Source organism: Cannabis sativa, chromosome 5, assembly GCF_029168945.1.
Source record: "Cannabis sativa cultivar Pink pepper isolate KNU-18-1 chromosome 5, ASM2916894v1, whole genome shotgun sequence".
Taxonomy (NCBI): Eukaryota; Viridiplantae; Streptophyta; class Magnoliopsida; order Rosales; family Cannabaceae; genus Cannabis; species Cannabis sativa.
Genome location: NC_083605.1, coordinates 71428943 through 71454534, shown reverse-complemented (window position 1 = coordinate 71454534; position 25592 = coordinate 71428943). Strand labels below are relative to the sequence as shown.

General features: G+C 32.1%; 2 protein-coding genes across 3 annotated transcripts; one reads left to right on the top strand and one right to left on the bottom strand.

Moving 5' to 3' along the window:
* The first annotated feature begins 7117 nt into the window (after positions 1-7117).
* Positions 7118-8356, top strand: LOC133037685 (uncharacterized). The gene has a single exon (XM_061115061.1). It carries the CDS (start codon positions 7533-7535, stop codon positions 8025-8027), a length of 495 nt encoding a protein of 164 aa, XP_060971044.1. The 5' UTR covers positions 7118-7532; the 3' UTR covers positions 8028-8356.
* Positions 8357-20251: 11895 nt separating this feature from the next.
* Positions 20252-25325, bottom strand: LOC115716110 (novel plant SNARE 11). 2 transcript variants are annotated; one of them, XM_030644834.2, is made up of 11 exons: positions 25097-25325; positions 24797-24899; positions 24601-24693; positions 23774-23867; positions 23593-23630; positions 23131-23219; positions 22811-22890; positions 22351-22407; positions 22131-22223; positions 21959-22033; positions 20252-20814 (listed from the first exon to the last, which is right to left on the bottom strand). In XM_030644834.2, the coding sequence occupies exons 2-11, from the start codon at positions 24871-24873 to the stop codon at positions 20728-20730; spliced, it is 783 nt and encodes a 260-aa protein (XP_030500694.2). In that variant the 5' UTR covers positions 24874-24899; positions 25097-25325; the 3' UTR covers positions 20252-20727. The 2 variants fall into 2 exon arrangements, with proteins under 2 accessions (XP_030500694.2, XP_030500693.2); XM_030644833.2 differs by having other exon boundaries at positions 24797-25324.
* Between the last annotated feature and the right edge of the window lie 267 nt (positions 25326-25592).

Below are 25592 nucleotides of genomic sequence, written 5' to 3'. Positions count from 1 at the left end.
TGCTTCATAAAATGCAAGTATGTTAACATGATTTATAGTTGCCTCGTTAAAAACCTTGCCAGAAAAACCCAATGGGACAAAATCTGAGCTAGGGAAAAAGAGTACAATATATATTTCATATTCATAACTATTTGTAAGTTGCCTCGTTAAAAACCTTGCCAGGAAAACCCATTGGGACAAAACCTGAACTAAGGGAAAAAGAGTGCAACATGAATATGTCTCCCCCTCATGCACATATGATCCATAATTCTTTTGGTGATAATATATCTCATAAGATTATTGTTATCACTTTTAAAATATCACCATATATAATCTTTGATCATATATTTTCTATAGCTCTTCCAGAGTATGTATGGACTTCTAAATTATAGATGAGGGGTTCGTGGAACATTAATATTTATCCAACTAATTGTATCATTTATGTGTATATACAATCTTGTTCATACTAAAATTTAACATTTCAAGTAGATATGAACATAACACATTAATGATAATATAAATTTCATTTGTGACAATGATGGTACTCCAATACCATATATTTGTTCCATCTTGTTGTATGATCTTAATTTTCATATCAAATGATCATATATCTATAATTCTTAATACATATGAAGTACTTCAGGACTTCAATACTAATGAACAAACTTTATACATTTAATATTTCTCGATATACAAAAGAAATAAAAGTTTGTTCTTCAATTAATCAAAAACTCTTCAAGAGTCTATCACAACGTATAATTTACGTATTTATACTGTATAGACAACCATACGTATTTTTCAAACAATAATTTACTTACATGTCTTTATTTCATACAAAAATCTTTGTCATATAGTGCGCGCGACTTAGAATTTATATCACTTAAGACATTTATTAAATTCTTTTAGAATTTTTAGATAAGGCTTATTTCAAATTCTCACTATATTAGGAGCTCCAAATAAATAATCTTTTGTTGCAACATTTATGTGACGCTTATAAATCCTCATAAAATATATTCCAGGCTATAATCAAATAATGATTATATTTTCTCAATATTTAAGCCTTACTTCAATCAATCTCATGTCTATGCAAACTTTGTACAACAATTCATTATGTACAAATACATATATGCAAATTTCTCATTAGAAATATTTATTTGCACACCCTACAGGTCTTACTTCACTTTATGTGAGTAAATTTGCATGGATTGCGTCATAATATTTTGGCCAAAAATCAAAATGTAAGTCGATGATTCTCGACAAATCTAATACCATGATCCTTACTATCTCATGTTAGTTTATTGCATATCCAAACATTCAATATTTATTGTCGACAAAAATTTCAATAAATGATAATTTCCTCCCATATTGACATAACTTATAGAGATCTCTTTAAATTACATATTTTTCAAATATGTTTATCATTTATAGGTACCTATAACGAATCACTTCAGGGATTCAATTATGATGAAATGTGTTATGTCTAACTTCTCTTGGGAGTCTTTTCGAGTACCGTTTTCATCACGGTTATCATTTTAATACTTTATAACATTAAGGTATCTCCATGAGTACCTCTAGATTTAACAACTTCAGGACAAATCAAATGAACATTTATTAATAATTTCTACATTGTTCATTTACGCTTCAGGCGTTTTCAACTCATTCTATCTCAACTTTGAATAATATTGATTTGCAGTTGGTATATATCATTTTGAACTATATTGTTCTTATATACTTTGTGCAAGGATCATTTTTCAAAAATTATCATCGATCCCAACTGCTTCGCTCCCCCTGATCGAGAGATTTTTTAAAAAATTGTGATATCTAATAATATTAATACACCTGTAGGGATTTCAATATATCACAATGAATCAATATTTGTTTAAACTCATATATACTATATGACATTGAACTTTAGGTTCAATAAACTTTAGTTTCAAGTTCAATCCTTATGAACTTAATTCATTTCTAAGAATGAGTCATACGTGTATAATTAGAAATACATAAATTTACACATTTTGTAAATGCATGATTATATAATCTTATCACATCGATAAGAAACTATGCGATAAAAATCTAACAATGGCTCAAGATTGTTAAGAAAATATAATTTAAATATTTTCTATGTGGAAATATATGCACATTCTTCTTTTGAGCCTTATAAATAACAATGAGAAGAATCTTCTGGTTCTTCAACAAAATTTAGTCAAATTCTTTGACAATTTATTGCATATGATTGATCATGTCAAAATAATTCAATTCATGAACTTCAGGTTCACTATAATTTGTATTTCAATGAAACTTTCACAAGGTAATGTAAAATCACTACAACATATAAGTAATCATAAAAGGTTTCATTTTATATACACGAATAATATAATTATATTATTCTCCAAAACATATACACTCTTCAGGAGTCACTATTATGTTTATCAAACTTTATATTTCTTCAGGAATCACTATCATCAATTCAATGATGTGTATAATTTAAAAGATACATGATAACTTCATCATGTTATTGTAATGGTCAAATAGATATAACCATAATATATCATTCATTTTTCCTGATATCTTTTTAACAAGTCGTCTAATTTATTAATAGACTATTCATCAGTCTAATTATCATGACTTGATATATTATATATTTAAATGTACAACCAGTACATATAATAAGTTATTTCTTATCACTTTTATAACTAGATAAAAGTTATACATCTAGGTACATACAAATATATTTTACTACTCCAAGTAGCAATTGTATGTAAGACTTCTTCAGGAAGCTTTTCAAATAATCATTTTGTGATTCTTTATCACTTTGATTATATTGGATCACTAACAAATGTTAGTAAGTTATATATTCACTTCTGGGAATATGCAAACTGAATTATATAGTAACTATATATATACATATCATGTACTAACAATAGTTTGAAACTATTGATTTCAAGAAAATAATAAAATATGTATATTAATTTGCTTTTGGCATTGCCAATATATGTAAAATCTATATTCTTTGAAATAGAATTTCATATCTATTCATTCTCTTTAGGGAATGATATTTAAATATTCTAAATGTACAATAAATTGTACAATTCACATTCTATTCAATAATCAAGTATACTTTTATCTTGATTATAAGTATGTCCGTACTACAAGTACGGGACCACTATTATTCAATTCCACACATGATATATAAATTTCATGCACTTTGATTATGTGTAGTATCTCATCTTTTAGTTGTTTCCACTTTTTCTGGAAATATTTGATTAGTAAATAATGTCATTGATTATTTAAAATCATTACATTCACTTCGGGGAATGACGTTGAACAAGTAGAACATTATTATAAATTTCTTAAAAATTTATTACTTGTTCATCCATAAAAATATAAGAAATTATTCAACAATTTCTTTTACGATATTTCAAAGAATATATGAATGCAATTTTCGCATAGTCTCCAAGATGTATGCAAAATTTAATCTTTAATATATGTCAGATTCAATAATTTCCAACATTGCAAGTAATAACAATGTATAATAACATGACTAATACGAGGAATCTTTAAAAGTAATTGACTTCAATTCGTATCATTCTCTGTAGGGAATGATGAACAATAAATACATGCCTCATGTATTTAAATAACATTAGTCATGCTCATTGTTATTCTTATACTTTGATGTTTCAATGCAATTTTCTTAACATTCTTTTTGGATATTCAAAACTCACTATAAAATTGCATCAATAATAATCATTTTTAATGATTCTTTAGTTGTATTCACATAAATACAATCATTTTTTTTTGACAAAAATAAAACATTTACTTCAGGAAATGTTTGTCAAAATCTATATCGATATTAGATTACTTTTCATTGTCCTCAAAGAATACAAGAACATATATATAAATATGTATTCATCTCTTTCATTATATATCCATCAACTATATAATGAATATTACGTTTGCATAATCTTCAGGATATATGCAAGATTTTATTGAGGACGCATAATCATCAGGATATATGCAATATTTTATCGAGGATGCATAATCTTCAGGATATATGCAATATTTTATCGATGATGCATAATCTTTAGGATATATGCAATGTTTTATCGATGATACATAATCTTCTGGATATATGTATAATTTATATAGATTTTCTCTATCATATCATAGGCACACACATATTGTAAATATTATGAATGATAAGAACGTAATATATATATATGAAATCAATAATAAATATATAAAAACATATACATACATATATAATATATAGATATATAGATAAAAAGAAAAAAGAAACCAAATGATTCTTGAAATTGTTTCAGTCAGATGAGTATATATATAAATATATATTTAGTGTATTTTGACTTTGAAACAATTCAAGAACTTTAACAAGATACTTACATTGGGTCTTAGGCAGAGACTCATGCTTGAAGCTTGGGCAGAGACTCGTGCTGATAACGTGTTATAAAATAATATAAAATAATATAAAGTAAATGAGAAGAAAGAAGAAGAAGATGAAGAGAGAAAGAGAAAGTGAATGAGAATTTCTGAGTTGTTTATTCCAATGGGGTGAACCCCTATTTATACAAATACAAGAGTGAGATATTAAGAAACTAAGAAAAAGGGAAACTAAGGAAAAGAGGAATGTTAATTACAATTTATGGTTTAGAGCGAGAGTGGATGATAATTACAATTTATGGTAATAAATAAAAGATTTAGACATCCACATAATTATTAATATTTATAACAGAAACTAATTAATTAATACGTGTTTTTGGGGTTAGGTTGTTGGGTCGTGTGAAAAGAAAAGAAGAAAAAACATTTGAGGAAAAGGGTCTCATCAAGTACTGACTGAAGTGATTAGCTAATAGCTACACTTTACCTTTGTCCATAAGGAAAGGAGCTGGCATTGATATCTTCTTTCTATAACTTCAAATATTCAAATTCATTTTATTATTGATTTGATGTCACTCTTTCGTTTTGTTTACGTTGTACTACTACTACTACGTACCACTTCTACGTCTTTTTTTTTTTTTTTTTTTTTTTTATTTATTTAAGCGTTTATATATTACAAACATGCATAATTTAGACTCGAACCCATGACCTTCAACACACACGCACCCTATTATGACCACTTGAGCTAGCCTCAAGTGGTTGTACCACTTCTACGTCAGAACTAAGAAAACAAACTCTTTTAATTTATTTTGAAGGTTAATTAGGATTATTATAGGTTAAATTTTCACATGTATTAAATTATGCCCATAAATTTTTAAGGTCGTTAAAAATACTTCTTGAACTATTGAGATTGTTGAATTTAAGGACTTCTGCCTAATTTTAATAAAAAAAGTCTAATACGGATGAAAGTTCAGGGAGACATGATTTAGTATATGTTAAAATTCGAGGAGCATAATTTGGTAGATATTAAAATTTGGGGAGCATGATTTAGTACATAAAGAATTATTGAAATAGCAAAATTGAATAAAATTAAACAAAAGTCATTAAATCTAACAATCTCATGGCTCAAGTGAAATTTTTAATAGCCATAAAAGTTTAAGGAGCATGATTTAGTATATGATAAAGATTAGGGGTAAAAATCTTAATTAGTTTATTTTCAATAATAATATTAATATAGAAAGATAATGAGAAATGCTAAAGGGCACTATTAGTGCCTAGCATCCTCTTACGTTTTAATATCGTTATTTGTGCAATTAAGTATCGGGTTCCATATAATTTAATATAATAATTTTTATAGAGTATCGCTAACTAATCATAACTGTACATCGGTCGGTTTGGGCGGTTTATCCTATATATTTTCAAACTCAATCTAAAGTTCGGATTGTTAAAATTTAAGTACAACCCGCCCAATTTTAAAAAAAAAAAAATTGTAAACCGACCAACGGTTTAGGCAGTTTGATCAGGTTAACTCGCCCAAACCGGCCAAACTTTTTTTTTTTTTTAAGTTTTAAAGTCAAAATCAACAAAAATTAAAAAAATAAATTAAAAATATCACATTCCACCAAAGTACAATACCATATATATGACTTTAAAACTAATAATTAAGTATATAACTTTATATTATTATAGGGATATGATTTTGTCCCGTGATGTACTTTCAGGGAATGTATTCCGTGGTACATTAGATGGGTCTCAGGGTACATTAAATGAGTGTCAGGGTACGTTTCTACTTTTTAACCCTAATTACCCCTAGATCAATTTCAGCCGTCAGATCAAATAACTCCCTCATCTGACGGCTGCTGTACATCACAGATTACAATCCGTAAAAGCACAATAACGGGACAAAATCATATCCCTATTATTATATATTTAATCATTTATATTATATATAATAAAAATTAAAAAGTTTAAAAAAAAAATAAAGTTGCGAAATCGGGTTGGTCGGGTTGGTCGGTTTAATTGGGCGGGTTGGACCTATTTTCAACCCGCCCAATTAACAAATTGGGCGGTTTGTAATTTTTTCGGGTTATTTTGGTTTGTAATTTTTATCGGTTTTTTCGGTTCGGTTTGGGCGGATTATTCGGTTTAGGCAGTTTACAAATTTTTTTGTACAGCCCTAATCATAAGGCGATACATCTAGGTGCTACCATTACTTGTGCCCAATCATATCATCATGTTAATGTTATGTCTAGCTATATCTTTATATATTAAAAGTGCCTATCTAACGGCATTTCTTGGTTTAACAGAATATACTTTAAAAATAAAAGAATATTCTGTTAAATTTAACGATGTTAGTAGCCTTCCGTTAACTTTCAAAAATATATAAATAATTAACCCAAAAAATTAAACAATCTTTTTTTAAACGATTAAACCAAAAAAAAAATTAAAATCGGAGAACGATCATCTCTTCTTTTCAAGAAATCAAAATTGGAGAACGATTGCAACAACAATCATCTTCGTTTGTAACAATGATCGTGAAACTCTTGGGAAAGAAGAAATCTCAATTGATCGATCCTCAATGGCCTCTTCGTTTGCAACAATGATCGTGAAACTCTTGGGAAAGAAGAAATCCCAATTGATGTCGCTAGATTTTATTGCAAGAAGAGATCCAAATCGATATCGCCCAAAAATTGCAGCAAATCCAATTCTCACACATCAACGATTAAGATTAGAGGAAGAGGCCAAGAAGAATGTGGTTCGTTTCCCTTTTCCCTCTCTTAATCTCTTTTCTCTCTTTTAATTTCTAATATTTCTTTTTATCTAATTTAATTTCTGAATTTGAGAAAATTCATACATACACATCTTTGGGTCCATATTTTCTCTCCATAATTTCCTTCTTCCATCTTCATATTCAATTTTCATACTCCGTAGTTTTGTTCAACTGGTACGTGGCTACTCTGCTTTCCTTCTTCTTCTTCTTCTTCTTTTTTTATTAATTGTTAATTGCTTTGATTTGTTTTTGTATTTTAATTTATTGGTTATGATCTTATGTATTTGAATTTGAAGCAGTTTTTGTTTCCTCTGCCTGATATAATTGATTTCTTGATATTCGCATTGAATTGCGTCTTCCTTTTAAGTTGATATACGTATATATATATATGTATATTTTTGAATTAGCTCAAGACCCTATCGTTACTTTTTGTGGCTACCTCTTTTGTTGGCCTTGTTTATACAAATGGCTTCATCACCACTCACAATCACATGAATTTCCTGTTTGTAAGGCTCTTATTCAAGAGGAGAAGTTGGCCCCCTTATATGGCCGCGACAAAACTCAGTCTGACCCAAGATCGAAATCTTATTCGGGTATCGATATTCCTCATCGCCCTGCCGGCGAGAGACCTCCAACAACTCCTCCGTCAGATGCAAATCAGTTTACAAATAATGGGTTTGGATTTATGGGAGGGTTTGTCCCCATGGCAACTGCAAGAATGGGAAACTTCACTTTGGCTACTGCCTTTGGTGGATCAATACCATCATTGTTTAACATGCACTTTCATGGTTTCCCTGATGCTACTGTTTATGGCACAACTTCTGGTTTTCCTTATGGATTCCATTCCTTTCATGGTGGTCATGCTCATCATGGCTTTCCCTAGCCAGCTAATCGGGGTTCGAATGCTGATAATGCCTTGAAGAACCTTCTTATGGTGGTTGGAGTATTTGTGATCCTAGCACTGATTTGTTAGTGATGGTGAAGAAGGCCACATTCTGCTTTGTAGAGAACTCAAAAATAGACTCAAAATCCATGGCAATCTGGTACTTACAATTCCCCAATTTTCTATATGTAAATACATTAGCTTTGTGGTTAATCTTCTATGCCTCCCAATCTTTTCCAATGTTGATTTTTTTTGTTGCCAATTGTGTTATGAGTATATGCAAGAAACCTAATGTTTTCCTAATATATGTTTTTCAAAATTTCACCCAATGGAATTGCCTTTATGAATGTCAACTTCAATTTTGTGTAATCATTTTATATATCATAAATGGGATCTTTTTCTTAGTATCGAATTAGTAAAAACAAGATCTTTTAACCCACTAATTTATGATTGCTCTCACCTTCCATGGATACAAGTTTAAACTTAAAACACCAAATTAAAAAGTTCATTTGAATCATTATATTTTTAATCTTTACATCTTACTCATCTTTATAAGTCTACATCAAATATTTTTCTTATATAGCCTTTCTTTGCTTTTTTGTTCTATCAGAATAAAAAAACACACACACACAAATCACAATATCTTTAATATTATTCATTTAAATATGATTTAACTTTTATTTATTGGATTGATATTTGATTAATGTTTATTCAATAGGTTATTTATCAATCATCTACTAAATTCACGTAGTAGTAACGATTAGAAAATTGTTGTTCGTTGCCAGCCATCATATCTAGAATTTCAGTGTCAATTGATATTGTTATGTGACTATGGGCCATTAGACAATGTTTTTCATGTATAAGTACAAAATTTTTTATGTGTTTAATATACTCTCTGCTTTTTATCTCATAATATATCAGTCATTTAATATTTAGATGAGTAATTGGCTATTTCTTATATTTTTTTTTCTTTATTTGAATGCTATTATCCAATAGGATAATATTTTTCGTGAAGCACAAACAATCTAGCTGTATGCAGATCCAGATCGAAGGATAAGTACCAATATATCACCATTCAAACGGCTGAATTGATGAAAAATTAAAATAAAGTTCTACGTTTATATATTAAGATTAACGTACTTTTTTTTTATTAATAATAATTTACATATCATATGTTTATAAACACAGTACTCACAGTATACTTTTTTAAAATAAATTGCTCAAATAATTATATTACTTTATTTACCAGTTTTTTTTTTTAAAAAAAAAAAACCTTAAATAAAACTAACAATACGTGGCTCGCCCACGTAACATCTACCTAGTTTATATATATATACCGTTATTTCATCCCACGTGCCCAATCTATTTGACCAAACACCACTTCCATTATTATTAATGTATTTGTTATGGGCGTGTTCAATACTACTACTACATATTATCTAGGGCTTGTTCATATTGTTTTAAGATTCAAATGTTAAATCTAAAAATGACTTATTTATTAATTGTATCGAAAATTAAAACTGAAACTCCACTCGTTTATAAGCAAATTGACTCTTGACATGATCTATATGATACATTTATGAACACTTTTATATGTTTCTATTCCATTTAATTTTAAAAGGGAAATTTGATTTTATATACTTAAAAAATTAAAAAATTTTATTATTAAACCAAAAACTTATACCCTAAAAAAACTATGCTTTTTTTTTTTCAAAACCCCAAAAATACCCCACCTCCGACCTCCATCCTCCGACCTCTGACCCTCACTGCTGACCACCCGCACCAACACCCCGACCCAGCCCCACTCTCTCGGACCGCCAAAAGTCGCACCCCGAAAGCCCACTTCCTCTCTCTGAAATCGCAGAAAAAAAAAATTGCTCCCAGGTCCGATGGTCGGACCATGGGGTCCGACCATCGGACTTGGGAGCAATTTCTCTCTCTAAAAACGCAAAAAAAAAAAAAAAAAAAAAAAAAAAAAAATTCTCCCAGATCCGATGGTCGGACCATGGGTCCGATGGGTAGGGGTCCGACCATCAGACCTGGGAGCAATTTTTTTTCTGCGATTTCAGAGAGAGGAAGTGGGCTTTCGGGGTGCGACTTTTGGGCGGTCCGAGAGAGTGGGGCTGGGTCGGGGTCGGAGGTCGGAGGATGGAGGTCGGAGGTGGTGGTGAAGGTGGGCGGTTGGGATGTGAGAGAGAGAGAGAGAGAGAGAGAGAGAGAGAGAGAGAGAGAGAGAGAGAGAGAGAGAGATGATGATGATGCAGAGAGAGAGAATTGTGAGGGGGGTATTTTTGGGGTTTTGAAAAAAAAGGTATAGTTTTTTTAGGGTTTAGGTTTTTGGTTTAATAATAAATTTTTTAATTTTTTAAGTATATAAAATCAAAATTCCCTTTTAAAAATACTATTTTTCTTTTTTTTTTTTTTTTTTGAAAGAGAAGAGTTTTATTAACACAAAACCCAACTACAAAGAATGAAGCAGATCAGCCTTACAAACATTGGCCAACCAGCAAGGGTAAGAATCAAAAAATTGACTGGAAGCTTTGTGAGCTAGACACTTTCTAGCCAAAGCATGAACAACTTCATTAGAGGCTTTATTTACATGTAAGAAATTTGTACAAAAATTGGACACAACAGTGAGTTCAAATTTGATGAAGTAGAACCCCCATCGGACCCAACTGGTCTTTACCTTGGTTAATGGTATCCACCACCACCTTGCAATCCGACCGAATTTCAACTTTGCGAGGGTTTCCCAATTGCAAAAATTTTAAAGCTTCTACCACTGCTTGCAACTCATCCACTTCGATCTATATCACCATGGAATGAAGATTATGTTAGCAGAACATAACTGCCCCTGCCAATCTCTCAGCACAACTCCAATTCTAATCCCTTCCACCCCACTTGTAAGAGCCAGGGTGCCAAAAGCAAGGCCCAGCGTACAGGTTGACACTCGGGGTTGGTCCAGTGCCCAAATTGACACCTAGGGCCCAATGCCCAGATTGACATTTTATCGATTTGACCGATTCTGATAATGTTTCCTGAGAACACTTCCAAGCATCTTTTTCATTTTTAGAAAATATTGAGATTCAACTATTGTTTTAACAATTATTGTCTTGATAAATTTTGTCTTAACAACTTTTGTCTTTTTTCTTATTTAATTAATTTGAATATTATTTATTTATTATAATTACTATTTTGCCAATTCAAAATAGATTTTTCTGAACAACATTATACAACTCTTTATTCATACCCTTGACAGTGATTTAACTTTTAAGGTGGCAATTCGGAGATCATGGAACTATAATTTTAAGCTCCAATAAACTAGAGATTTATTGAGTCTCATTGACCAAATAATCATGTTTATTAATTCCATGATTACTCCACTATAAATATGGAGTTGAATTCTTAGTAATTATAGAATTATATTTATTGAGTTTTGCTGTAGTGTCCATGGATATAATTAATTCCAGTGATTTGCCTTCCTTGTGTCGGTTCATAATTAGTTTTAGTCAAATTACTTTTTTACCCTTCTAATAACTTATTTATCATTTAGTACCATTAATTTACTAGTGGAAGTATAATTTAGATCCCATCTAAATTTACGTGCAACATTCCGGTTCTAGAATTAACACATAAAGGAAACCAACATTCAATCCGTTTGGAAAGTCAAAATGTTATAATTGTAGATCATGTTCACAGCCATCCACATTATTAGATTCTCAAAACAGAAGTTGTAAGAATCATCTTCTTTGAGAAATTTAAACGAGTGAATCAAAGAAACTAATAACATGAACATGAGTTCATGATTACTCAGAATTTAGGTCGATCTACTATTGATCATCGTTATGATATGAATTAGGTCTTTATAGTAAATAATAAGTTTGATAAAGACAACTTTATTCATATCGGTCCTTGTCATGGCTAAGTGATTTTAGTTCTTTGTACAACTACAAGTCACAATCTCATACATGAATAAAGAATTTTTTTGATATTTTATATATAAATTATTCAATGTTAAATATTAATAATTTAATATTCATGCATATCGCAAAATATTCAACTCTTATTTAATAATCAGAAATATATTTACAGGCTTTTCAGGGCATAAACCCTAATGTTATCTCATTTTTTGCACTATGATGTGGAAACACATACGAGTGACACGTGTCCAACATTCCTTGCACCTGGACGGAGATGAATATCCCGAGTAGACTTCAAGTAGCACATCTGCACGTATAACGTCTACTTACCCAAGCAGGGTAAAGGGCAGACTACCCAAGCAGAGAGCAAGTTTGGCATTCTGAAATACTCACAAGGACTTGACTATTTCAGAATGATATCGTGGAGTCCAAGCACGAAGACAATCCCTACAATCATGGGATTGAATTAAAGGGATACGACAGGCTGTCTCAATCCCTTATTTTGTGTATTCTATTTATGTAATGAATGTTGCTTCCTATTATAGACATTGTAAGCAAAAGGAATGCATATTAAAGCCCTATAAATAGTGATCTAGCTTCATTATAAAAGGGATCGAAAGAATTGCTTTAGGGAGAGATCTAAGAGAATTACTCAGAAATTTCATTGTAAGACTTTGAGAGAGGAAACACTGTGTTTGTTGTTCTCAAGTTAATACAATCTAAGGGGAGTAGGCTATTACCACAATAACGGGGCCGAACCTCTTCAAAATCTGGTGTTCTTTATTGCTTATTAATTTTTGCTCTATTTTTATTACATTTCTAATTGCTTAATAATTGACTCATTGTCATTGACTAATAGCGAGGTCAACATTTTAGTGCTTTCATTGAGAGCAAAAACCCAAGTTTGTTCTTTGTCTTAAGGCTCAACAGGCATACAGAATGGTGGTGCAAACTCGCAGAGGCCTGGTCGATCAAAGTGACCCAATGGTGACGGACCCTGTTGTGCGAACCCCTAGGAACACGAGGATACCATCGGGGACCAATCCCAAGCAGGCCATCACACAAGCACCTACTGTGGGCCATGGTGTGACTTCCCCTCTGGTTAGGTGTGCAAGAGACTGGGAATACCAGTTTTGCAGCGATCAAACCACTCCCAACACTGGAGTCCCGTCCACCACCAATGCTCAGAGGACGGTGGGAGATGACACTGAGATCCAAAACCTCCTTATTGCCCTTGGACTCATGCAAGGCCATAATAACGCTTTGCATCATGATCAGGAGGATCTCCGTGCTGCTATAAACCTTACGTTCGATGAGCAGCGATGCCAGTTCATTGAGTGGAGAGAAAGGGAGATGGAAACATTGAAGGCTCAACAAGCAGCCATCGATGACTGCACAAGGCGGGCTACTATACTGATACGGAGGGCCTACCAAGTTGCTAATCAGCAACTAGCTACCGCGTCCGGTATCCCACTGGGCGGTACAGAAGAATTTACTGCTGGGCATACCGCCCAAACTCATAATGGTCAGCCGTCCAATCCCCGGCCACAGGTCCAACCTGTGGGCCAAGCGGTAGAAGGCCAGATCCTACCTGACCGCTCTTCAGGTGGAGTTATACCTAATAACTTCATCCAAACTGACAATTCTGGCCAACCCACCAATCCAGTCAAACATTGAGACCACCTGGTACCTCGGTATTTAATAGATTGGGTGCGACTCATGACCTTAGGGCTGACCTGAATAGAAGAAGAGGTCTGGACGAATAATATGTTCAACCAGCTGCTCAACCAGGTATCCGCATCCAGGACCCAGCTCCAAGAGATCCTGATGTGACACAAGTCGGTCAAGAGGCTGAACCGGTTCATCCTTCTGTGTAAGCATAGTTAGATCAACTGAAAAGTATGGTATAAGGCCTGACCGGCCCAAAACTCACTGATCTCGAGCTGGACCGAGCACGCGGATTACCCTTCGCCCTGAAGATCGACATCCTTGAATTACTCCTAAAATTCAAGATGCTGACCTGGAAGATGTATACAGGGAAATAAGATCCCTTATCACATCTTAAATATTTTGAGATGGAGATCTACAGGGAGTACGAGGTGATGTGCGGTGTAGGATATTCCCTGCTACGCTTGCAGAAGCCGCCCAACAGTAGTACTTCAAGCTATCACCAGGGAGGTTTAATTCATGGAAAGCCTTTTCCTCAAAATTCCACGCATAGTTCTCTTCCTCTCGTCAACTCCCTTCGCATCTAGAAGACCCGGTCGAGGTAAAACAAATACCAGGAGAACCCATCAGAGTCTACATAAGCAGGTTCATGATAGATGCTGTGAAGGTTGCAAGGTTAACCGAGGAAGGAAGGCTGGCCGCCATATTGGGGGCATTGAGCCACTCAGAGAACTGTGGAAGGACATTAAAAGATGTGGCCACGTGGGGTCTATAGCAGAATTTTTAGACCGAGCAGATGGGTTTATTAAACTTGAGGAGGCCATTCAACGAGTGGACATCGTCGAACCTAAGCAGGGTCAGCCACATATCTCATGGGCAGGAGCACCTGCTCAGAGTACACAATACCCTAGCAGCTCAACTCTAAGAGGGAAAAGGTCCAATAACAATGGCAGACAAGGCAACGAGAAAAAGGGAAAGTTCACAGGTACTACCGAACACACCCCCAAAGTAAATACCACCAAGTTCACTGCCTTCTCTGTCCTAACTGACGACCTAAAGACAATCTACGCAACAACGCAGTCTATGGTCCTGTACAAAAAGTCTGCTCCCATGAAGAAGAACGTAAGTAAAAGGGATACGTCTAAATTCTGCCATTTTCATGCAGACTACAGCCATGACACGAATGAGTGCAACAACCTAAAGTGAGAAATTGAATTCTTAATTAGAAAGAATAACCCGCACTTGCAAAAGTACGTCAAGGCCGACCAGAATCAAAAGACCGCCTAAACAAACAATAATCGGGATCTACTAATGCCCCCACCAGTGGACAGGCATTTACAAGTCATTATTGGGGGCCCACGCCCAGCTGGAGACTCGGGCAAAGCTTGGGAAAAGTATGTCTGAGCCTTACAACATGAGCAAAAGGAAATAGTTTTGGCCGTAGAGGAGAGAAAGCCAAAAATACCACGGGTGGGGGAACCCACTATAACCTTCACTGAAGCAGATGTTATCCACGTCCACCTCCCATACAACGATCCTTTGGTTGTGGAAGTACAGATAGCAAATAAAATAGTAGTCCAGACCATGATAGACAATGGAGCCTCTTCGAACATCATGTTTAAGACAACATATGAGAAGATGGGGCTCCAACTTAAAGATTTAATCCCCTGTACCCAATTGGTGTATGGAATTTCCGGCCAAAGTGTTGCACTTTTGGGGCCCGTTTGGTACGTAAGACTGGATTGGATTAGACAAGCTAATTTGTCCAATCCAGTGTTTGGGCATGTTAGAAGTCTGAATAACTAATCCAGCTAACCTCATCTGTCTAGGATTATTTATCCCATCCAGCAGGGTGGGATAAATAATCCCATGCAGGTGAGATTTTTTTATCGTTTTTTTTAATTTTAATTTTATTAATATATTTTAAATTTAATAAGAATTTAAAGGAATTATCACACATTTGTTTATACATTTTTTTAATCAAAAACTTATTCATTAAAATTAGTGAAAATGTATAATTTTGAATTATTATACATAAGTTTTCAAAATTTAAAATATTATTAATTAAACAATAGTTACTTAAATTGATTCTAAGAAAAATAATATGACAATAAAATTATATATTATTTTTAAATTACTAAAAAATTTATATAAATATTTTAAAAAGTTAATATTTATATTGAATTAGTGTTTAAGATAAATAATTTTATATTATTCAAGTATTTTTATTTTACTATTTTAATTATTTATTTATAATATATACTTAATTAATTATATATGTGATATATTATTTTATTTTATAATTTTTTTTATTTTTTGTTGTGAATTATTCATTTTTATTTATTTATTATTATATATTTTAGTTTTAATTTATTATTATATATTTTTGTTTTAATTTAAGTTTTTTTTTTTCTTAAAGGAAATAAATAAAATACTCCAGTCTATTCTTAAACCAAACACAGGATTACTTTCAGCATAATCCAATCTTGTCCAGTCCAGTCCAATCCTTTTCAGTTTAATCCAGTCCAATCCTGTGTACCAAACGGGCCCTTGGGGCAAATCCATCTACCCCTCACTATTGGGCAAGCTCCGAGCAGCATAATTGTGATAGCACAATTCTTGATAATTGATGTTCCATTAGCTTTCAACGTCATGTTAGGTCGACCAGCCCTATATGACTTGAAAGCTGTCACTTCAGTTTTTCATTTGCTCATCAAGTTCCCAACAAAAAATGGGGTAGGGTGCCTCAAAGGGAATCAAAAAATTGCACGAGAATGCTATAACCTTGCCCTGACTAAGGTCAGAAAGGAGAATAACCCCGGCCAGAGTTCTGGCAAAGGGAAAAGTATTGCCCAATAGGAAGTCGCACAAGGCGGAGAAGAGAATGTGGATCCCCAACTTGGGGAACCAAATATAAATGTAGGGCCCGTGGAAGAGCTGGAGGAGATAGAAATCGACCCAAATATCCCGACCAGGAAACTCAAAATTGGCAAACGTTTGTTTCTAGAAGTAAAATTAGCATTAATAAAATTTCTAAGAGCAAACCTAGACATTTTTGCCTGGTCACACGAGGATATGGTCGGTATCGATCCTTCTATAATATCTCACGCCCTAAACATTGATCCAAACTTTCGTCCCATTCAACAAAAAAGAAGATTATTTGACAAAGAACGGGCACAAGCATAAAAAGAAGAGGTAGAAAAGCTGGGTAATAACAAGTTCATCATTGAAGCTTCCTACCCGGGTTGGGTAGCTATTCTGTACTAGTACCCAAGCCAAACAAAAAATGGCGAGTATGTATTGATTTTTCCGATCTCAACAAGGCGTGCCCCTAAGACTGCTTTCCACTTCCAATAATAGATCAGCCCGTTAGTGGAGTCACAAATTTATAATTTTATAGTTTGTTCACTTGAGTATACATATATATTGCACATATAATTTGTTTTTTTAAATGTTTTATACTAAATGTGTTAAAAGATTGTGTATTAAGAAAAACATTTGTGGTTTAAAATTATATCAACTTAACAATGCTATATTTAAAAATAATTAATTAATTAGTATAGATGAGAAGTGAAAAAAAAAAAAAAGAGTGTGTGCTAATATAATTATCAAAATTCTTAAATAAATAAATAATTTTAAAGCTTTAAATTAATATTAGATTATTATTTTTTCAAAATACGTTAAAAAATAATAATTAATGTATCATTTTTATAAGACTAGGCCTTAAATGTTTATAAAAAAATTGGGTTATACAATTCAAAATGTCATGATTTTCCACTAAGAAGGTTTGAGTGCCTTGAACAAAAATTGAAGCCGCCATAAGGTTGGAAAAACTTGTTATATTGTTCAGGTTTCCACCACTATTGAATTTGGTTGTCTCAATAATAATCAATCTTATTTTACTACTTTTATTAATATCTCAGCTATTGTTCCACCTTATCTTCTAATTTGCTCCTTTTGAAAATATGATATTTGTTAAAAGAAAAACAGACAAACTAAATGACTTTGGAAATCAGAAATGTCTCACACTTTTTTTATTATTATATCACTGTTACTACAATTAAATATCAAGTTTCTGCGACGGAACCACTTATTAACTTGGGGACCGTAGCTCTCTCAAAAAGAATATATGCATTTATATATATAATTATTATCAATTTCTCTTCCCTAAATTAATTTGTATACAATTTTTTTTTTTTCTCTACTTTTTAATTTCTCACTCCATCAGAGTTGAGTTCCATATAATTTAATATAATAACTTTTAAAAAATATACTAACTATTTACAGGATGTCACTTTTAAAAAGTGTTAGTGTTCAATAGCAATGTTATTTACAAAATTGTTTATCACAACAGTACTAATTCAATACCAGAAGCTTGATTGACCATTTTTTTCAAAATTATTTGAATAGTTATTAGAAGAATTTGTCATTTATTAACAATTTTTTTAGTTAGCACATAGTTTTTTATAGCTAGAATAATTTTGTCACAATAAGTAAATTGACAATATAATATAGTTATCACAAAAGAACTGTAAATTTGTAATAATTTAGTAATCAGTAGTGTAAAATAGTCTTTTCTTTAAGTTTTATAATTGGTTTCAAACAATAAAGTTTTATAATTGACACTTTTAGTACCTGATTTTTTTTATTATTATTAAATTTTAGTACTTGATCTTGGTTGGGCTGAGTGCAATGAAACTAGGGGCGAGATTTAAAAGCTAAATGTAATTACTGATAATAAGAGATTGGGATTGTTATGATATTACAGTGTTTCTATTAGGATGGCAATACTAGTTTTGATATGGGGGACAATATGAATACAACATGAATTTTACACGTTAGAGTTAACACGACTTGATACCAAATAAAAGCGAGTCAAACATGATACGACCCACTTAATACGATTTTGACACGTTTGACACAAATTTTTAAAATAAAAAAAAATATATTATTAATAATAATAATATAAAAATATATATTTAGTGATTCAATGTTGAGTTAAAAAAATTAAAAAAATTATAAAATTTAAAGTTATTATATATATATATAAAAAAAATAAAATAAAATAAAATAAAATAAAACTATACATATAGAGATGTATATAAGCTTTTCAATAAAACTTAAATTTATTATTTTCTCTACAACTCAACCTTCAGTAAAGTAAGATGGGTTAAAGTGGCTCAATATGAACACGATTTTTTACAAATCGGGTTAGAGTTGAGAAAATTAGACACGAGTCAAAAACAGATAGACACGACTGACACTAAGTATAAAAACAGATCAAATAAAATATAATACGAACACGATATGTTAACACGTTTTGTCACCTTTAATTTCTATCTATGCTATTTGAAATAGGAAATTTACATAAAGCACTTTAAGTCATTTTTTATTTTTTATTTTTCTTAAATCAATTTCACATTGTAAAAACATAATATAAATATTGCAGTTAAAACAAAGTTTTTTTTACAACCAAAAACGAAGGTCTATATTTTTGTAAAAAAAATAAATTCATAAAAAAGTAATTAAAAAATTATAGATCAGAAAAAATATAAATTTTTTATTATTTTTGAGTATTTATAAAAGAGAAATTTGATTATTTATGCATACTAATAGGGGAAATTAATTCCCTAAACTTATACATTTCAAAATTTTAAAAATAGGTCAAATTTATATTAAATCCAAAAATACCTCTCTTATTTTTCAAACCTCACTTCTCTCTCTAACCTATGTTCTCTCCCCTCTCTCTCCCACTCGATATCCCTTGAACATCCCAACCCAACCCACAGACCCACAAAATTGGACCCATCGAACCCCTTCAACATCCCCACCGACCCACGGCGCACTCCCACTGACCCACGACGCACCACCACCGACCCACGATACCCACGGCGCACCCCCAACCGAATTAAACACAATGTCAAAGGTGAGCTCGTGTTCCGTTTTTTAGTTTTTAGAATCTCAAATCTGTGATTTGAGCAAGGTACGATGGGGTCGAATGAAACTGTGAGTTTGCAAGGTATGAGACGTAGCTTCGATGGGTCCGACTGTGTCCGATGAGGAGAGTTCAATTGTGTAAATGGGAGTGATGTAAATGGAGGGTACTTTAAAAATATCATAAAAAATTGTCATATTCTACAAATATTAGTTATTATGAGTTTAAGAAAAATTTTAACTAAATGTAAGCATAAAAAATCAAATTTCTGTTAGAAAAATGTAAACAATGATTTTCAATTATAATTTGAATTGAATTTTTTTTCAATCTATGAAGGAGAATAGCAATTTATGAAAAGATAAACACATTTTTATTTTTTGTAAAGTTTAATAAATTAAAAAGTTATTTTCTCAACAAAAAAAGGTTTAAATCAGCTTTTTATAATTTAATTTTTATCTTAAAACAAATTTTTAATTATTTAAAAATCAATTACATTGACCAACCAAGTTAGTTAATTCTAATGGATATGAATTATTAGTTTTCTGTCAAGTAAAATATGTATAAAACTCCAACTGAAAAACAGGTAGTTGTTATAAAATCAGCTCAAATAAAAAATAATAATAAAAAGTTGAAACTTGTGTTGGGTCCCAAATATAAACCCAACTTTATGAACTGAGCTATTTGAACAAGAAAACACAAAGCAATGCAAGAAAGCTTATTATGTCTCCACTAGGAAATAGGAATGTTTGTTTCTAAAGTATATTTTCCAAATAAATGGAAGTGACAGAAGCAATACACAATAATTTTGAAAACAAGTGACCAATAACAAATAAAACAACTGCTAATTTACAAGATATGAAACAATATAAACCTCTTCAAGGGAGACAATCAAAAGTGTCTCCCTCACTTAAATAGGGCATAAAAATTTATAATCTGGGGGGAGTCAAAAGAATATGATGTTACACATCTCACCCATTCCAACCTTCTCACCAAGTCATGACACAAGAGTAGAAAGAAACTAGCATTTGATCATCTCAGCCACTCTCTAAAGCAAAAACTACCAGAAATAGTTCCATCACCTGACTTAATCAGCTCTGAATATCTGTGGAATCGGAACCTTCATCCAAACTAGGTGCAAATTACCCGAAAACCCTGCGTGAATTGTAGTTCGATTTTCTTTCTAGGTAAGGTACCAGAGTAATTTTCGGCCTGCGGGAGGGGCTAATCCAGGTATATCCCGGATGGTCTTGTTGTTCGGATTTACAAGCTGAAAAAACGTAGGTGAAGAATAATTATTCAGCATTGGCTTGCTGATTTGTCAAGTTCAAGGGAAATTCTAAAAAATGAAGGTTACAAAGCAACCCACTTTGGTCCTCTCTCGGTGCAAAAGTGAACATTAAAGCAAATACTTTCCTATAGTGCAACAAAAATGTCTCTAAAAGAAGTTACATTGCAAAAGCTCTCTCCTCATTATTGGAATAAGAAACAAAGACTCATTGATTAAAAGAAGAAAAGAAATGAACACTACCAAACTGCAATTAAAAGCTACAAGAAAGACAAAGCACATAAATTTTGAAAAAACAATTCCTTCCAGCTAAGAATATGCCACTTACAAAGCATATAACTTTGAGGGAAGCACACATTTTTCAGTGTTATATAAACTGATATAAACAAACAGAGAAATGTGCAATTAGCTTTATGCAATCAAGGCGGGAAAAGTAATATGTTTGTGGACCGTAAGGACGTTGCTCATTAAAATAATTCTTGAAAGATTAGACCTTCAACCAATTTAAAAAAACTAAAACCATCAGTTATATAACTACTGCTGCATTCTCTGTACTTACAATACAACTATTCTACATGCCATCTTATTCTACTTAAAGTCATCTTATTTAAGCTAAATTCCTGAAGAATAAAAAAGTGTCTTATGGCCTAAAAGACTAAAGAAATCAATTTATCATTTTGTGACTAGAAAATTTATGATTTCTGCATAATTTAGTACAAGGACAATCTCAACTCTTAGTAACATTTGAGCATGTATTGTGATGAGATGTAAAACACCAAATAGACAATACATACCTACATTCAAGTCTTGGAAATGAATTTTCAGTAATTATCTTGCATAGTACAGATGAGTAAAATACTCTTCTACTAAGAAAAGGAAACAACATGAAGCACAAACCATTCCAGCAGACAAACTCAAAAGATGAAACAATACATATAACAAAATTTCAAGTGACAGTGTCCACTAAAACATATAGGGAGAAATTAAAAATTCAACATTATAAGAGAAATGAAAAGGAAATTAATGATTTTCCAGGCATTAGAAGTAGGATTTTAATAGGAAAGTGGATCATTGGAGATTTGAATGATTGTGCAGATAAATAAAATTTAGATGTATGTGATAATACCTTCACGATAATGATGGCTATGACTCCAACAACAATTAGGAAAAGTAATGCCATAATACACTTGTCAGTTGCAACCTAATTTGAAAGGGAAAAATAAAAATGAGTTGCCAATATGGAGGAAATTACAGCTAAAACATGACAAACAAAAGATGTGGATATTTTAGAAATCGACCTGCCTACCAATTTCCTTGACCAGTTGAGATGCTTTCTTGATAGAGAAATGTATAGAGTCCAGCTCATTAACAACCCTACTCATTTGTTCAGTCTAAACACGCATTTAAAAGATCACCTTTAGTACTCATATATCGAAGCAAAATTATTAAACACCAGTGTAAGTAAACATAGTGAATAAGTCAAATCTAAACATTAAAAATCAATAATTAGGTACATACTTGAGCCTTGAGAGCTGCTGCTGTATCAGTTCCAACATTGATGGTGTCTTGAACAACCTATACAACACAAAAAAATTATTGAGAACTTGACGCTTATAATTCAACTTTGAAATAGGAAAAAGATAATTCGCAGTTTGCTTCTAGCATCGCCTGCCTTTGTAAGACAGGAGGCAAAAGCCATCACATAAAATTTCACTAGTTTTACTAAAGGAATTTACAATTTCAAGTTTAATGTAAAAACATAACGATAGAACTCTAATATGACTCCTCAGTTTAGTAAACTAAGTCTCCCTGAAGCTGGAGATTGCTAAACATCGAAATACAAAACCACAACACAATCACCTAATACTTGTTGCAAAATATAGGTAGCTGGAGCAAAGTTTCTTCATCAATTTTTCTTTTTCATGAAAAAGGAGTAAGCTTCTTTCCAATGCATTAATAATGCTTGAAGAGAACCAACCTTCTTTGATCTCTCAATGGCCTGATCTGTTTCATTCATCATGTGGTGTCCATTATCCATAAGCTGTTGATTTGTCATATCTGCAATATATATACTCTTAGAAACAATTCACTATTGCAGAGTATGGGACATACCCGTGGATTTTATTATATTGAATGCAAGTCCTAAACAAAAAGGAATTTCGCTCTTGTAAAAGCAGCAGGAACCTTGCCAATATTAGGTAAATTGAAAACCTAGACACGATCTAATGCAACTAGTACCACCTGGAAGGCCTCATAATGCCAACAAAACCGTAATTATGCGCATATGTATTTACTTACTTGAGGCTAGCAAGACATTTTCTTCATCATGTCCTTCTGTTGGTCCATCAAAGAGGTCAATTTTTTTGTTATCAAGATTGGCTGTATATCTGTGTCCAGAGAAAGAAAAACATTCAGGAATAGTAACATAAATAGAAAACCTCAACAATGACATTTCTCATATGTTTTCTAGTAATTATATGTTCAAATATCATGCCATCGTGATCATTGAACATGACATACTTAAGCTTCAATAGACGTGTGTTCTGAATGGGTATGAATGCATATGAATGCTATTGGGTTTTTTTTTTTTTTTTGAAACTAGGAATCCCGCCTAACCCTACAATATTAAGGGACTAGGAAATATAAATTTCATTGTGGATAAAGACAAGAAACAAAGTTTAAAGTTGCATAATTATTCGTGTGTAAAATTCTCTTGCTGCATTGTCAACCAAATAGAGTACTTTCAAATGATTCACTTACTGTTTCTTCAAGGCAACATATGAATTCAACTCCTTAATCTGCATTAGATATATAATAAAGTTAAAACCACTTGGAACACGTGGAGCAAAATTAGTTGAGAGAAACCGAAAGTGCAAACAAAATATTCAAAACATCATATTATCATATTATGTATCATACAAGTATAGGATTAAAAACATACCATAGACTGCTTTTTCTCACTAAGCATCCTGTTGGTGTTGGGATCATTTCTACTTTCAATATCCTTGACTTCTCTGTCAAACTCTTTAATAAGCCTGAAAATCCAACATATAAGGTCATTCATTCCTTACAGAAAGAGAAGCCTTTATTGCTGTTAGTATTTTAGACATTTTCCCAGTTTTAGTCATACTCATTTTGAAGCTTCTGCTTTTTCTAAGAGGACTTTTTAAAGATTGAGTGATAAGCCAAAGGTCAAATCATGATATATGAAACTAACATCAATAATTTCAGTCTCCTTGAGTAGATTATGATGAAGGAGAGATTCAGAATTTTTAAAAGTAAATTAAGCATTAACTGAGAGGAAAGAAACATCCTCAAATCTTGAGCTTCTTTCAGCTAAAGCAGAACAACCAATAGGATTAACAATTGAATTAAGGCTGTAAGCTTTCAATTATCATTCTAAGTAATAATGCACATTACAGGACTAATTCCTTGCCAATGAATATAACTAAAGCAACATAAATATGCTATCAGAAATCCACAAGTTGACAAACAAAGACAAAGATAGATCTGATTGGAATGTGAAATGAAAGTAAAACAGAAAAAAAGACAATTTTTTTTAACTTTGGCAAACATAGATCTTGCAGACACCAGATTATAAATTCAACATAGCAATAACAATTTTACTCGGAATTATAAATTTAGCTGAAGCTACCTATAAACAAATGCACAAGCACATAAATTGTAAAAGATAATCAAAGAAGAGCTGATAATGAAATATAAAGGATAAGAAACCAGAATGAGGAGTGGGATTGGATTGTAACATACCTCTTACATTCTCGCATCTTCTCTGTGAGCTCCTCCAGCTGCCTACTTTGCCTGTTGGAATCCTTAATCTTCTCCAATTTTTGAAACCCATTTCTGCATTCAATTCATATGTCAAAACCCATATCAACAAAATTCAAAATTCAAAATTAGAAATATGACATTAACATTAAAAAAAAAAATGCATTATAAATCTTACGATAAAGCCCTGAAAATATCGCTGATTTGGCCTTCGATCTCCGCAAGTTCTTCGCTGATCGATGATAATGGATCCATTATTCTCCCACCACCACCACACCAATCTCAAAAATTAAAAAAAAAATAACCAAAACAAATCAAAATTTTCAACACACACACACAAAACCGTTCGATCAGATCCAATCCAACCAACCAACCAAATTCAAAAACACTTCTTCCTCGAACAAAATTTCAATGCTAGATTCAAATGGTCACAACAATCTAACAAAAAAAAAAATCAACAGCGTTTCACAATGCTCACCCCGATCTGGATTTTGTTGTCAAATTATTTATTATTATACTAATAATAAAAAATAATAATAATAATAATAATAAAAATCTCTCCTTTTTTATTTTATTTAATATTTGAGACTTGAGAGAAGACCAGGTGTTTTTTTTTTTTTTTTTTTTTAGGTTGGGCCGTTTTGGAGGGGATTTTTGGCTCCGAAGCTGTAAGGCAGAGCTGTTTTAAAATTTGGCCGATAATTATGGATTTTATTTATTTTGAAAATGATTTTGAGGGAGAGAAATCTGTGGCGGTGGGACCCCATTCCGTAAGGAGAGAAAAAGTCAAAAATGTCCTTGACTGTTCAGTCAACTAACAACTGGGAAGGAAGGACATATACGGTAAAACAGAACAGAGGGAGGGACCTTTCGTTTGTTTGTTGTTGTTCTTATAATTATGGTCCTACCAACCTCGTAACCCTCGTTTATATGTAATACAAATATAATGATGATATATGACTAGTTACTACATA